We start from the raw sequence: 15,865 nt of genomic DNA, 5'->3' as shown, positions 1-15,865 counted from the left end.
ACACGCTGAACACAAGTCCCAGCCGAGCGCCGATGCAGTACTTGTGCTTGATCTGTGCTCCGCACTCAATCAAGAAAGGCCTTGCGATGGGTGAGCACAGAGCTCGGCGCAAAACAAGCTGGAAAAAAGGGCCGCCTATAGTTCGAGCTCCTTGCCAATAGCGGCAGGCAAATCCCAGAGACATTGACGCATACTTGCAGTTTCACTTCCACCTTGCACTGTTTCCTCCCTTCTTATTAGCCTGAATTTCCATTGAGCACCCCTAATTTACTGATTTTGCACCCGTTGTGAAACATTCCGTCCCCGCAACAGTTCAACGAAAGACGCTTCTGACGTCTTCCCGCGAGAAAAGCGAAAAGGGAAAGCCTTGCAGCCTCCCCAAAGAAGAGATCTCGCAGCGAAGTCTTTCAAAATGCCTCATAAATGTAACGCCTAGATGTAATAGACACAGGTTGCTCCAGAACGAAACAAAGAGCTTCTAGTCAGCTGGTACGGTCGTCGGATGGCTCAGTCGACTGCACCTAAAGTCATACAGAAATCGACGCCATATAACAGCAACAAGACATACCCGAGGACGCGTTGCGGCAAAGCCAACATAAGCAAACGGCGCATAAAAAGACAGAAAGGCGGGATCCACTTACGTCAGTTCTGGCCGCCGTGTCGGCGTGCTCGCTGTACGTGAACTTCACGACGACCTGAGGCTCCTTGGACCGCTGAGGTCCCTCGTCCTCCAGAAGCGTGTCCTCGGTGGTCGCATCGTCGGCGCCGAGGGCCTCGTTCGCCGAACAGGAGCCTTCGTCGATGGACTCTTCCATCGGCAGGTCGGTTCTGTCCGCCTCGTCTGCCATGCTGGCCTAGAAAGCGCGAGAAAAGCGACGTGAAAACGGAGCGATGTCCAATCCGCCGTCCTCGCCGGAAAACAGGCATGCCGAACCGGCGCCGAGATTGCCCTCCCGCCTTTGCCGCGCTCGTAGCTTCGCGAAACAAACGCGTCCTAATAAACAAATTTGACTCTAAACGACTCTTGGGACCTTAAGCGCCGACGGGGAGGTCGTTCTTGAAGCGATCAACGCGTTTTTAGGGTAAAATATTGTTTTTTTGAGAGGGGTTGACTTGGTAACAACGGCACCGCACGATGCGCCGACTGCGGTGCGCGAGGACGCGTTTGGAAGGGCGCTTGGAGGTTGTGGCGGATTCCTTACCTTCCCTGGCGGTCCTATGTGCTCCGATCGAGCGTTTCCGACGTCGTCCTCTTAATTTTTGGAGGGGTACGCAATCGACGGAGGTTTTCAAAAACGATCGAGACCCAACACAGCAGAGTTGCGTCTTCACTAACCGCTAAGCCGACGCACGCACCGCCGAGGTATCGTATTTGAGCTAGCCTTCTTTGTAAAACAAAATATTTATTTTACCAACATTTTTTCATCTTTGTTATTGCTTAAAATTATTTGATATTTTTTAACATCACAATTACAGCGCGCTTCAAACGAATAAACTAACGTTTTGACGTTTTGTTCCCAGCAGGACGCTACAATCCAAAACAAAAACCGCATGTCGCCCTGCGCCGCCGCGATATCGATTTTCACCGAACGGCCGCAAACAGGCGAGACAACATTTCGCCCGAGAAAATAGTTCTGCAGTCGCGGCCGAATCTTGCTGACAATTCGCGTCTTGCGGTCCTAATCCACGTCGCAAATTGTTTATCAGACACCGCTGACGACTCGTTCGATTCATTCGCTAGCGTGAGCTTCGACAAAGTCGGAGCGCACCAGCGAACGCTTCATCCTACGTGTCGGCTCGTCCAAGTAGAGGTAGTTTCGTGTAGACCGTTTCGGCGTCAATTGACTGACAAAAATCGCCCGTCTCACACATCAGAATGGCCTTCAGGGGACCCAGACCGTGAGTGAACCTTTTCCGATTCATACCGGCGTCTGTGGGCTTATCAGCGGCCCACGGGCCTTCGATTAAAGAGCCAAGCCTATGCGGCTTAAGCCACTGTAGCCATTGCAGCCTTTGCGCTTGTGGGCCTAGGAAGGCGTAACTTTGGGACGCTGTAGCGCTAGCCGCCGCTACGTTCGTTACTTCATCGGAGACAAAGAAAACGGGGGTTCGTAGCATGTTACTAGTAAGCGGGGTTTGAGATACCCTGAACGTTGGAAAGGAAATGCTGACCCCGCGATCGCATTGACGGGGATGATCCGCAGTGTAGTCCGGAGTGGAGGGGCCATTGAATGGCGTTCCATTTTGGGATATTCGATTATTATCCGCGAGGGAGCAAGCAGTGAATGCACGCATCGTTGCAGAACCTCCGCTACGAATTGATTGTTCTGCTTTTGCGTGTTCCTCGACGCACGGCCGCGACCCTCCTTTTGTGTCCGTGTGTTGGAGTTGAAGGTGTGCCAAAAGTAATGTCAGCTGTTCCCTTGCTTGGAAACCAAAACGAACCTGTGGCGGAAAAAGAATGTGTGTGCTCTCCGCGGAACATCTTTTGCCGGCTACGAGTTCCCAGAAAGGAAAAAAAAAAATACATGAAAACGAAAAACTGGCCGACATTGTTTACGACTGGCGTTCGTTTCCGCAGTCCCGGCGAACATCTTTCTCCTTTTCCTGGCTCTTTTTTTATTTATTTATTTTTTATTCACGTTTGCCGAGCTCTTGAAGAAGCAGTCGCTTCTGACAGCTGGACATTTAAACCGGAATAACTGGTTTTTGCCTTTCCCTCCCTGCAATTTCGATTTGATGGCTAATTAGGCACGTTGGTTGCCTTTGTTCCGAAGCCGGCAGAATCAGTATTATGCAAGCATAAAAAAATAATAATAATAATAATAATAGTTATAATAAATAAAGATTGCTCCGGTTTTTTAATATACTCTGATCCTAAAAACACCGAAATGCCGTCAAATAATATCGTCTCTCCTTTTTTTGTATGCATTTTTAGTTTTTAGTAGCTGTCTGTTTTGGCCTTGTCTCGATTCTTTCTGAATAGTGCTGCCGGTTTGTGACACATTTAACCATATCACCTCTGTGTTCTTTTTTTCTCTCTCTTTGTTGGTTACTTGTGCTAAGTTTCTTTAGGTGTTTTTTTTTTTTTTTATAGAAAATTTTGTTTTTGCTATACTGCGTCAAACGCTGCTTCTGGTTGTGGCTAGGGTTAATGTCCGTTAAACCTTTTATAAAGGGTTAGTGTTTGCTTTATGAAAGGTTTATTTTTATTATCGATTTGGCAAATGCCAGTTTCGGTAGCTACGGCCTTGCCTGGAAAAGCACAGCTGAAAATGTATCAAGGTGGGCAAGGTTATGACTTGTTTGCGAGTGTAGACTCGTGTTATTCTTTTTGTGAATCAGTTTGTCTGTTCGCTTTGTGCAAACTCTAGTAAAGCTTCAGGGCACAGGCTAGCTCGTGCTTTGCCGTCGTACGTCAGATGCATCCATAAGAAATGGATAATGCATATTTCGAGCTAATCTGAACAGATCCAAGAGTATATGGGTGACTGACTGTTACTTGAACACGTTGGTGATTCTCCGAATTGACGCACTAACTGCAGCTAATTCTTGCTTCTTCTCTAACTTAGAGCTGGTCCTCTATGCGCCGAGCACTGGTGCTGCTATCGAACCATTTGAACCGTGTTGGGTTGTTTTAAGAATGAGCAATAATCAACAATCTTGCTGGCATGGACGTATCTGGAGGGCATAGGCGGCTGCCTTGGTCACGACTGCATTCGTAACTATAGAACTTCATTTTTAAATCCTCCGTAGTTAGGCGGAGCAAGGCAGGATCGCCAGGTCCCGCTTATTCCGATAGCAGATGGTCGAGGCCGGAACAAATGTCTCGTGAGGCCGGAAAGAATTCTCAGTTCATCCATTGGCGGTTGCCGTTTTGCAGAAGGGCGGAAACGGAGAAGGCGCATTTGTTGCCATGGGCCTACAACGGAGATTCGTGGGTGCAAGAAGTGCCCTTAAAAGGCTATGGAAAGGAGGTATCCCGCGTTGGTGTCCTCAAAGCTCTGCGAGCTGCACAAGATGTTTTGCATGCCGCCTCCTGAAAGGAAGGACCACTTAGGAAGGGGGGAATGAACTGGAACCATCTTTTGCGTAACCCTGGAACATTTCTGATCTTCGAACGACGAGATCGAAGGCTTTGCAGTAGCACTGGCGAGTTCAAGTCTATCCACTCGCCATGTTAAATGGTTGCCCGTAACTAGGATTCTGTGTTTGCGGATAAATACGAAAAACTCTGTCAAAAGCGTGCCGGTAAAATTTTTGTCGGTTCAGATTTGTTCGATAAACTCCAAATTTCAGAACCGCGAAGTATTCTACAAATATGTTTGTTTAGAGCACAGGATCGTTGGTTCTGAGGTTTCGTTCGGATGTCGGATCATTGAATGGGGTGCCGCTCATCTCGTCCAGGTTCGGTCAGGACAGGAGGTCATTCTACTTCTGGGTCATGACAAAAACCACTGTTCGGGTCTGGCGGTTTCCAATTCGAACCATACAATTTTTACTTCTTGGGGGAAAGGGGGGATTTGTGTTTTTATCATGGTGCTTTAAAACCTTAGATTTTCATAAAAGTGGGGGGGAAGCGTGGCTAAAATTTTTATATTTAAACCAAGAGAACAAAAAAATAGCTCCTTATCTTCTTTTTTCTGTCAACCAAACTTTGTTAGAACTTCACTCAGCCCATGTGCTGTACTCAAAACTTGTTTTTCTTCTTGAGGTGATAGTGAGTGTAAGGTCTTGCGTAACTAGGAGTGTGTGGAGTTGTGGAAATTCAACGGATTTTTTTCTGAGGTTGGTTCGTTTTTGCCGGGAATCTTGCACATCTTTTATTTTTCACATTCTTGAGGATCATCTTGCATTTCCCTGAATTTGGATTTTTCCATAGTGGCTTCTCGACCAGTTCTCTGAGGTTGTTGCCTCTTTCCCTTTGTGCATTTTTTAAGACTTGAAAAACTTTATATAATCTGCAATAAATAGAAGCATAAAAATAGTTTCATTTCATTTCATTTATTATGTCTCTCAGGGCCCAAAGGCATTACAGAGAGGAGTGTTGCGCAGTAAATGGAACAAAACAAATAACAGTACAAAGGAAAAAAATGCACAATAACTACTAAACATCATTTAACAGGTTAATAATGGAAAAGTACATAAAATAAAATGAGTATCAATGAAAAGGCAAAAAATACTTAAAATTACTACGGAACACCACTTAACAGGTTAGTAATGGCAATCTTAAATTTATCTGAGGCAGTGATTGTGACAATGGCTGCGGGAAGGCGGTTCCAGTCAAGCGGGGTTTGAGGCAAAAGAGAGGCGTTAAATGTAGATGTGCTGCAATGAGGGATCTCAACTTTTAGTTGATGATCGGTGTGTGATATGTAAAATGGTTAAAAAAAAATCGCTTGACGGAGAGTAGGGTTGGAGTGATAAATCTTATGGAACAAGCATAGACGGGATATCTTTCGACGAAGAGAAAGAGTGGGCAAGGATGAGAGGCTTTCATTAAAGTGGTGCTAGCTGTGTGACGATAGTCGGAAAGTATAAAACAAGCGGAGCGGTTTTCAATGGATCCTATGGCAGATGCAAGGATGATACCAGGGTTTCAGATTGAGGTGGCATATTCAAGTTTAGGGCAAATTAAGGTTTTATAAATGAGAAGCTTTAATGAAAGGGGGGCAAGAAAAAAAATTTATTTTGATGTAGCCCAATAGAATAGTGTTTTTCGTGACGTATTCCGCATGAATATTCCAGGACAGATCACTTGAAATGTGAACACCGAGCTATTTATAGGAAAACACAGGAAGGAGGGCAGAGGGTGATGATAGTGCAATTTGTACAAAAGTTCATGCCACCTGGACAAGAAAAACGATAATTCCAGGAGAAGGCGTTTTGATATTTGAGTTTGTCCTTTGTCCCCCTTCTCCAAAAACTATTATCACAAAAAAAAAAGATTTTTTGTGTGTGTGAATGATTTGGTGTGTTGTTTACTGAGAAGAGTTGTACCCATGATGGGCATTGATGGAAGGGTTCTACTCAATTTATCCAGTCAACAGGCAAATCCAAACAAATTTTAAATGGTGGTGTAAATTCTGTACTCATTTGCAGCTCAGTCACCATAGTTAAAAAAGAAGTGACTTCTCATGGAGTGTTGCCATTTTCTCTTTTTGTGTGGTGAATTACAATACTGTATGTGCATTTAAAATTATTTATTTGTGGTTTTAGGGAAATGCATTTCAAAACACTTGTGTGTACATTTATTGCAATAAGAAATCTGAATTTTTTTTCACTGAAGCAGCATTAATGTTAATCAGTGTGTGCCATGCCTAGCTGAAATACTGGTACAACATAAATCGTTCAGTAGCTGTGCACAAGAACAAGCAAATGTACAGCACTACTATAGGGCATAAAGTACCCCCTCTCGTTTTATTGCTTGAGCCTGTGGCGTTCATTGGAGTGAAAAGATTAGAAGAAAACCAAAATTATGTTTATTAGTAACAGGTTTTTCCTCTGAAATAATTGACACTTGCGGCTAGAATGCCATTTTCGGTTTGAAGAATATTAGGCCTAAGTGGACGTTGTCTCATATTTATTTTTAATTCCTTCATCCAGATGATGTCATGTTCTGAAACTTTCTTATCTTATCAACACTGCTAGCATCACATTCACACAGTTTCTCGGCCTTCTTCAATGCATATAGTTTATTTTCTCAATCGGACCCCATAGTCTTGTTTTCCTAGAAAAGCAGTGTTGCTATAACCTGGCATGTTTTTATGTAAAAAAATACTTGTGTATATGACAGGTGAAGAGCACAGGGGAATCTCCTCCCATCATTGAAATGTTGGAGAGCCAGGTCTCCTCATAAAACTGGAAATACTGTTTATGCACCGTCATGCGTAAGCCCATTTTGCTCTGACAGCTAGGTGTCTGCTTTAGAGATTTTACAGGATTTCATTCATTCAATTTTTGTAAGGAGTGCTGATGCTTTCAATGGGGTGCAGTACAGGTAGTGGAACTCTTACCAAGATGGCAGTTATGAAGGAAGTCCTGTCAGTTCCTTTCCACTTGACATATTTTATGCTGCCCCTATTGAAAGGTCTTCTCAGGAACTCTGTCAGCTGTTCATCCGTTCCGCTCCACTGCCTTTACTTGGCTTCACTTTTCTTATGTAACAGGCAGTTCTTTGTACCCAATCTACCATGTCGCTTATTATTTGTGACTTTTTTCTAGATATTTCTTTTTTTTTTTTTTTCATGTTTTATTTGCAACACAAAATTAAAAGGTTCCCTCCCTTGTATGGTTGAGTTATGTGAAAATTATTCTACTATATGCTCCCTTCACAATTTGTATTGTATGTTATTGTAGCGAACGTGCTGTGTTTATCCCAGTTTTACCTCATAAGAATTCAAATTGATCTTAAAGGGAAACTGAAGAGGTTCTTGAAAATAAAAAAAAAAAAAAAATAGGTAAGGGTGAATTCTGGAGTATTTTTATTCCGTGATTCTGAATATCACGTTTGTTTTCCTCGAAGACGTAACGAAACGCGAGACAACACGAAAAGCCTCCCACCTGTCGTTACGCCATACTAGGATCTTTAATAATAATAATTGGGTTGTGTGGATATTTAGACACCGTGTAGTTGGTCAGCCATTTCAAAGTTGCGACAAGTCACTCGCCGTAGATGAGAAATTTAGTCAGTGCAGTACAACCACTAGCATGGGGTCTTTAATGTGCACCACGCAGTAGTGGTGCACGCTCGTGTGGGTGGCGCATGCAATTGCAAGCTTGCCAGGTATATTTCCTCGCACTGACACCACTCATGACGTCCCTTTCTGACCTTATCAAAAATGGGAAGAGTGCGGGTGCTTAGATTTGTTAGGTGCTGAAGATGCGCGAGAGCGGAGATTCCGAAAACTGAATATAATGTAGCACTCGGGGAAGGAGGGGCTTCAGCGGTACTTTGAAAATGATTTTCTGCAGTCTCCGTGCACCCAATTGTAGAATCTCGATATTCATGATCTTGGGGGCCGAATGAAGACTATTTAAGTGTTTTTCCTCACATACACAACCGCTCGAAATTCCCTTTAAAGTTTATTAACCATGTATGATCACAAATTTTATTTTTTTTTATATTTCATGCCACTGGTGCCTAATTCCAGGTGTCTTTTTTTTTTTTTTTTTTACCTTTGTAATCTAATTTAATTGGAACTTCATAACATGGTTAGGTAAGAGTTTGTCTTCTTACTTTGGTTTATAGCCTAATTTTAAATATGGCAATCTAAATTGGAGATTTCAAAAAAAGCTAAAATAATTGTATGAATATTAGTGACTTGTTAGTTTGCATCGCCTTTGCACACTGTCTTGGCAATTTTGTTTTGGTCAGCTTGGTAAAGCTGTCCTTACTCGCTATCGTGTTTAACGAATATGGATGAATAGAAATGCCATCGCATTGAATCAATGGACGTATAAAGAGCGGTGCTCCACACGCGGGGGCTGTGTCATCCTGACTGTGGCCTTGTGCCCCGCTTCCTGTAGTGAGGTGTGTAGTTGGGCGAGTCGGTTCATAACGAAAATAAAAAAAAAAAACGGCACAAAACAAGGACAAAGAAACATATGGAAGACCGAAATACATTGCCCTCGCGCATCGGCTCTAAGGCTGGTAAAAACAAATTTCATAACGTGCGTAAATAATTTTATAACACATTTCTGCTTTTGTTCCCTAACGTTTTGTACTTTATGTTGTTACTCCCCCTCCCCCCCCCCCCCCCTCTCCTCCCTCATGTAAAGTGCTCTTTGAAGAAGAACAATGACTGTCGAGGTTGATCTTGTGTTTCTTGTCTCTGTGTCCCTTTTTGGGTCCCTTTCTGCGCATTTTTGTTCTACTCTTGGTGTCAACTTTCGTATTTCCTCAGTCCCGGGTTGCCTCAAAGTGGTGTTCATTCTCCCCGCCTTCTCCTTGCAGGGACTACGGTCAGCAGGGGGGTGGGCAGCAGTGGCGTGGGGGCGGCGGAGGGGGCCGTCCCCAGCCCGGGGGAGGCATGGGGGGTGGCCGTCCCATGATGGGGGGCTTTGGGGGCAGCTTCATGGGCAACAGCCTCAAGGGCAAGCAGCCCGGGGGGAACCTGCGCAAACCGGACTGGGACCGCATCCAGCTGCAGCCCTTCCAGAAGAACTTCTACCAGGAGCACGTGGACACCGCCAGCCGCTCGGAGGTGAGGGGACATTTTCATGTTTTTGAACACGGTTGTGCGTTTTCGCGTTTGGACCGCTGGACACATTTGACCCCTTCTTGACAAGAAACTAGAAAATTGCTCGAAACCTTTCTTTTTAGGATATTCAAGTTTAAATAAAAGAACAAATGAAATCAAAAAGAAAAAAAAAATGTAAGGTAAACTTGCAAGTTGCAGCTTTTTTCCCTGTGGGCAACACCGAGCAAAAGTTGGAAGGTAAGCTCCTTTGCTAACCTCTACAGATCACTGTGCAATTTTAATCATTCATACGGTAGCCTCAAGTAAAACGGACAACTACCGAAAAATGCCAGTGGCAAGAGAAAAACGCTTACCAGTATTTTTCACCCTAAATTCTGGGGAAACGTTGTTAGGAGTATTTATGAGCCAAACTTTCTTTTTTCTCGTCAACAATTTTTTTTTGCCGATCTTTTCACTCAGTGGCTAGGTGAGCGACCGAAAAAATCCGCCTGGTCCGGGGATTATTTTCATCATTCTTGTCCAGCTCGCTTGCACCTTTGCATTTAATTGCATTCCAATTAAAACGTTGTTGGCAGTATTTATGAGCCAAACTTTCTTTTTTCTCGTCAACAATTTTTTTTTTGCCGATCTTTTCACTCAATGGTGTCAAAGTTTGAACCTTCAAAGCTTTTGCCACTCCACTAGATAAAACTAAAAATGTAGTAAGACCGGGACTTTCGGAGGAAAAAAAAAAGTTTTTACATGGTTTGTTCCTGGAGCCAACAAACTACATGACGAGCGTTGCCTGGAGGCAACGCTCGTTGACGAAGGATTAATATTTGATTCACTCTGGCCAGTTGGTGGATGTGTCTGCCGTGACATTGACAGCTTTGGGCTCTAGCCACCATAGTCACTAAAGGTGGGTTCACACAGCACCATTTTCGTGCGTCGCATATAAGTCGCCCAAAGCTTTTGTGTCTCGGATGTCGCATGGCAGGCAATCTTCTTGGGTTGGTAGCCTTGTTTAACATGAAGTGCAGATGTCCCGGTGACAAAATTAACTGTTGGGCTAGTTGGCTTCACGTCATAAAAATCAAAAAGTGCAAAGGACAAGGAGAAGTGGTAGAACAACGAAGGGTTAGTGGCTTGTGGCGTAGACTTTCGTCACAAAACATAAGGAAACGGGGCTGTGTGAATTAGCCTTTACAGTGCAGGATGAGAACGGCAAAGAGGTCCTTTGCATGTACCCTTTATAACAAGCGGTACCTCGCGCCACCCAGTCTGGAAACCAGAAAACTCAAAGCATGATTCCTCCCCTCGCCCTTCTAAGTCAGGTTCCTTCCCCTCCGCATTTCTGTAGCTATCACCAGGCAGTGTGGGAGGGATATCGCCAGGATGACCTTTGGGGGATCTGGTAAAGCTAAAAAACAGCCCCCCCCCCCCCCCCCCCGTTCCGGCGAGGGAGTCGCCAATTTTCCTCTGGCCGAACGTTGTCGGCTTTACATCAACACCGGACCCACTGGAAGACAGGGTTGAGGCTTTAAGCCAGATTCATGTGGGAGGGGATCTGTCTTGTCCTGTTCCCGGCTGTAATACAGTGTAGACCGCATATAACGTATGTCTCGGGAGTCGCGAAAATCCGCACTATAAGCGGTACCGCGCTATAACCAAAACATCAATTTTTCAGGCCAAAATACATGCCATGAGACAACTTACCTTTGTAAAATAATTTATTTTATGTTAGATGAAAAATAAAGCTTAGTTTGAGGAAAGTCTTTATTTCACCAGACTAGTACAGTTCTGTCTCAAGTGTGTCACACATTTTGAAAGAAATAAGCGACTTTTGCCTGACGCAGCCTTTTAACGGCGTCGCGGGTTGCGGACGGACGTTGCGAGCGTTCAGGATTGCTAACCCTAATCACTTTTCTCTTGTGATGAAAACGCGTGAAAATTCGCATCCTTCATACGGTACGCGCCAGTAATACCTTGAACTTTAACACACGCATGAAATGCGCCAAATAAGAAATCCGGGCGATGTTCGAGGACACAAATGCTTAGAAATCACCACTGTAGTCGAAGTAAACAAACACGACGACAAGGGCGTTTCTGCCGTCTTGAGAGCGCCGCCACGACATCGCCGCACGAGTAGGTAGATCTTCCCTTCTAGTACGTGCTGGGTACTTTAGCGAATAGTCGGACGCCGCGAAGCGGCGTTTTCGGGTGGGCCAACTGAGTTCATATTTTTGTAATGAGTTGCCGCAGACTGTCGCCGCGAAGCGGCGTAAAGCGCAGCGCGACGGATGGATTAACGCGCGCCCCCGTTATTCGCTAAAATGACCATTCGCTCAAATGTCGCCGTTCGCTAAAATGTCATTCGCTCTTGTGATATGAACCCGCGACACACAACGAAAATTCAGTCAAGGATAGCGCTTTTACGCAGAACGATGAGATGCACGCCGTCTACGACAACGATCACAACCGACGGCCCGCGACCGGCATGCAACGCGCAAACGCTTCTCCTCGACCTGCGATTGGTCTGTCGTTGCGGTTGTTTGTTTCTTTGTTTCCAACCACCGTGTTTACAACGCAGCGGAGGGACGCACACGACGCACGCACGTGAACGACTCGTGCGTGCGTCCCTCCGTCGCTATGGCAACTGAAGCCTCTCTCTTCGCTTCTCCCCGCGTTTTCGAGCAACCTCCTTGCCCCGCGGGTGCAGCTTGTGGCTCGCGCCGTCAGCGCCGTTATCTAGTGTCGTACAGGGAAGCGAGCTCGCTGCTCCGGTCTTAGGCGCGGTCGGCGGGCTGTGCCAGAAACCACACTATATCCGGTATTTCCCTTCGCGCGCCTGCGTTTTAAGCGGTATGTAATTACATGGAGTTCTATGGGAGGTGAACCGGTGGTTTAAAAAAACCGCGTTATACCTGGTCCTGCACTATAAGCGGTTACGTTGTAAGTGGTCTATACTGTAGTTAGCTGTGCTTCGTTTGATTCTCTCTAGAATATCTCGTGGTTTGGCCGCTTTATGGTCACCAACATTGGCTTTGTCTGTGTCGTCTGAGAAAGCATCAGGGGGTGTCTGAAGTTTCTATGCGTTTTGTGGTGTCTCGTATTTGCAGGAAGAGATAGAGCAGCACAGGCAGCAGCACGAGATGACCCTTCGTGGCCGGGACGTGCCCCGCCCCATCCTCACCTTTCAGGAAGGCTGCTTTCCAGGTTGGGCACCGCTCTCACTCGCTGGGCACTCGCTACGCTGTCACTAGAGTCCTTTTCTAGCAGTGCGTGAAGGGAGCGTGAAAACCTTTGTTGATTACAGCAGGTTAGTGATAATTCAAACTTTGACATTTTATATTTGTAATTAATTCAAACAAATTTCCAAATTTTTGTTGTCCAACAATGTTTTTGATGCATTTATAAGCCTCTAAGTTTGGACGTCGTTTTCGTGCAATTCATGCTTTTTGTTCTTGCAACCCCCGTTGAATGCACCTCTTGGTGAGCACTGGTGCGTTGCGGAGAAGCAACACCCGCAGAGCTCGCTTCCGCAGTTTTCTGCAACGCACCAGCACTTGCTAAGAAGTGCACTCAATGTATCTAGTAGCTCACAATAGCCACATTTTTTTGCTAGATGAACAGACTTGAGCTTGTATTGGGGTGTCGTGCGCTGTCTATACAGTCCACGATAAACAACATTTATGAGGGACGAATAAGCTTGTCTCGTACGTTTCACCAAAGCTTCACTTGTGCCATACCTGTTTATGATCAGTACACCTGTGTAGAGGAAATAGTATCTGCCTTGTGTGTGTCTACATCCAGATAACAAATCACGATTTTATCTTGTATCGTATTTAGACATAGTTGAGATAATTCAAACTTCCAATATTTCTAATGAAATTCCTGGTTCCCCAGAGTTTGAATTAACGAGAGTCTACTGTACTCCAAATATTGTCTGGACGCGACTCCCGACGTCGGTACAGCGACTGGCAATGCCAACGAAGTCGCAGGGGTGTGGCCTTGAGTTAAGAGCCTGTCACGTCGACGTTGGAACACCTGGTCATCGGCGGCACGGCAGAGCACGGCACCGCCGAGAACAGAGAGGTCAGAACATCCGCGCATCGACAGCTGCCGATCTTGTAGCCGGGCGGCGTTCAGGGGAGGTGGTCCCTCTTGCCACCGGCATGACGCAACACCACCTGGAACACTAGTCCTGCGCACAACTTCGTCGTCGGTGGATCCCCGACTCGCCTCAAGTGGCAAACGCGCCAAAGTTCGACGAGAGTACGCCGCAGAGTGGTACATGCATGCGTTCCAGTATTGCCGCGTGCCAGCGTCGCGCTCGTTTCAAGACACTGCCAAGACTCGCTGATGACGAGGCGGCGCCACGGGAGTCCATTGGCGACTACGTTGGGGGGGGAGAGGGAAGAAGGATGGCGCAGGCGGCATCCTCTAGGCGGTATGACGCGTATCTTAGAGAGGAGCTGCAGGTTTTTGCAGTTTCGTTTGCCTTTATCTGCAGCCGTGGGCAAAATACACGAGACGTGCCTCTCGGTCATGGCTCCACGCCCTAAAGAAACCATGGAATGATTTTTCAGCTTTTTTTTTTTACAAACACCCCAGTTCATCTTCAGTGTTCCCGGGACCGGGAGCAAAAATCTGTTTTCATTTATCGCTTCCAGTTGTGTGTACACACAAAAAAAAAAAAAAAAAAAACTCGTCTTTTTTTTTCTTTTTTTTCACTTGACCGGACGCGGCCACCAACATTTGAACACAACACATGAAGTGTGCCTTTCTACCAGAAGCATAAATTCTCCTTGCCGAGCGAGGGAGCCGCGTTGGACACGAGCACTGCGCCACACAAACGTACGCGCTCGTCAACAATTGACCCGTCGATGAATATTTTAATTCGCGTTCGTGGCCAGTGAGTGCTGGGACGACACTTGTCATCGCTTGCAAACGACAAGTTCCGCGGTGTGCTCAAGAAGGACTGTGCAAGCTTGGAGTCTTTGTGCCGGTGCCCGTGTACTTTAGACCGCGCGATTTCTCATTTCGTTTTTGAGTTGAGGAAAACTGGGGAGCAAGAAATTGAAAAATCATTTCATGGTCTCTTTAACTGCGTGCAGCGAGTGGTGCCTTCTGCGACACATTGGAATCGTATTCCTTTGGAAATGTTTACATATTGCGAAATTTGCGGAGGGATCTGTGGACATTACGGGAAGATAGCCGGGCACGGTGGAGGCACGGTGCCTTTTTTCTTGGAGGATTCTTTACATTTGTGGTGCCCCAAACTTCTTGTTGTTCCGACAGCAGTAAACTCTCCTTTTCGCTCTTTCTTGTAAGCATTTGATTCCCCGTGTAGCTATTTTTGGTACCCTCACTGCGGTCAAATTTGATCGTTCGACTCAAGCTCCAGTGTAAATAAATTTAATTCTGATTGGGTCCTGTCCGAGATCGGTTTCTGCACGGTCATTCGGTCCGTTTGATTTGGGTGCCAACGACGCTTCCTTCTCTTTGTGCAGATTACTGTATGAAGATGATTGAGACCCAAAACTACACAACGCCGACTGCCATCCAGTCCCAGGGTTGGCCGATTGCACTCAGCGGCCGCGACATGGTCGGCATCGCTCAGACCGGCTCGGGAAAGACTCTGGCTGTGAGTCTGCCCTCCTTCCTTTCTTCTTCTTTCTTTTACTTTTTTTTTGAACAAGAAAAGGGTTGATGTGTCATATAATTCGAGAAACATTTCATCAGCATATTCGTTGCCCTAAAGGCCTTTTGACCCAAGTATATAACTTTCTTTTTTTTTCATAATGTATTAAAATACACTGTCAAGACACCGTCCAATTCATTCCTTTCGGTGGAATCTGATATTTGATGGGAGAAACAAAGATATTCAAACCAGAACCGGATAGTCACTTGGGTTCTCTGTCCTGTGGCTGCGCATTCAAAATTTTTTTCAAGTCTACATGTTCTTGGCGTATCAGTGGTAATAACATGATCACCGAAACACAGAGCTCATTACTTTTTATTTATGACTTGCCTCAAGTGGCTTGCTACTTCTCAAACATTTCAAGTTCCATGTGTCATCATTGCACATGAACATGAAAAGGGAGTGAGGAGAGCCCCAAATGTGGCCAGTCCTGGATTGGTCATTTTCTTGCAGAAAAACACGGGAAGTTTGAGTTGCAGGTATTTTTCTGGGTCATTGGGTCCTTTGCAGGATGTGCTTCTATGAAGATCTACCCGCACATGCCCCCCGTACCGCATTTTGGAAACATGTGGCGGCTTTGTGCGCATTGAGTTCGCTTTTTTTACCTTCTTAGCACCGAGTCCCTTAGTGCACTGCTTGGAAATGGGTACAGATGCCTAGAAGCAAAATTTTTATAGTGCCTTCTCTCCGTCCTCTGTCACAGTACATCTTGCCGGCGATCGTACACATTACCCACCAGCCTTACCTTCAGCGGGGCGACGGACCCATGGTAAGTCCCTTTCTCGCGTCGCCATCTGTTGGCAAAAGTTTGGCTGTGTTGCAGAGTCGGGTTGAGCCCACTCGTATCAGCGTGGTGCGCTTCATAGCCATCGATGGGATAAGAACGGCAGAGAGGTCTTTCGGATGTCCCACCTATAGCACAAGCTTTCTACCTTCTAGCCAAAGCGCAGTGGAGGTCAACGAGCGTGTACTGGAGGCC

At 45.8% G+C, this 15,865-nt stretch overlaps 2 protein-coding genes across 2 annotated transcripts in view; one reads left to right on the top strand and one right to left on the bottom strand.

Moving 5' to 3' along the window:
• LOC8026784 (DEAD-box ATP-dependent RNA helicase 40) overlaps window positions 1-1,340 on the bottom strand; it is a 37,080-nt gene extending 35,740 nt beyond the window's left edge. The window contains 2 exon segments of the mRNA XM_029977586.4: window positions 642-854; window positions 1,203-1,340. Coding sequence (XP_029833446.3) covers window positions 642-848 — 207 coding nt within the window. The 5' untranslated portion in view covers window positions 849-854; window positions 1,203-1,340.
• Window positions 1,341-1,582: 242 nt separating this feature from the next.
• Window positions 1,583-15,655, top strand: LOC121838271 (ATP-dependent RNA helicase DBP2-like; the record flags this gene model as incomplete). Its single annotated transcript, XM_042294394.1, is given in 5 exon segments — window positions 1,583-1,899; window positions 8,957-9,206; window positions 12,302-12,398; window positions 14,696-14,829; window positions 15,590-15,655. Coding segments are annotated over 5 exon segments (570 nt in total), but the record flags the coding sequence as incomplete, so codon positions are not given.
• Between the last annotated feature and the right edge of the window lie 210 nt (window positions 15,656-15,865).

This window comes from Ixodes scapularis, unplaced genomic scaffold, assembly GCF_016920785.2.
Source record: "Ixodes scapularis isolate PalLabHiFi unplaced genomic scaffold, ASM1692078v2 PGA_scaffold6__148_contigs__length_123643588, whole genome shotgun sequence".
Taxonomy (NCBI): Eukaryota; Metazoa; Arthropoda; class Arachnida; order Ixodida; family Ixodidae; genus Ixodes; species Ixodes scapularis.
This window is presented reverse-complemented; position numbering and strand designations above follow the sequence as displayed.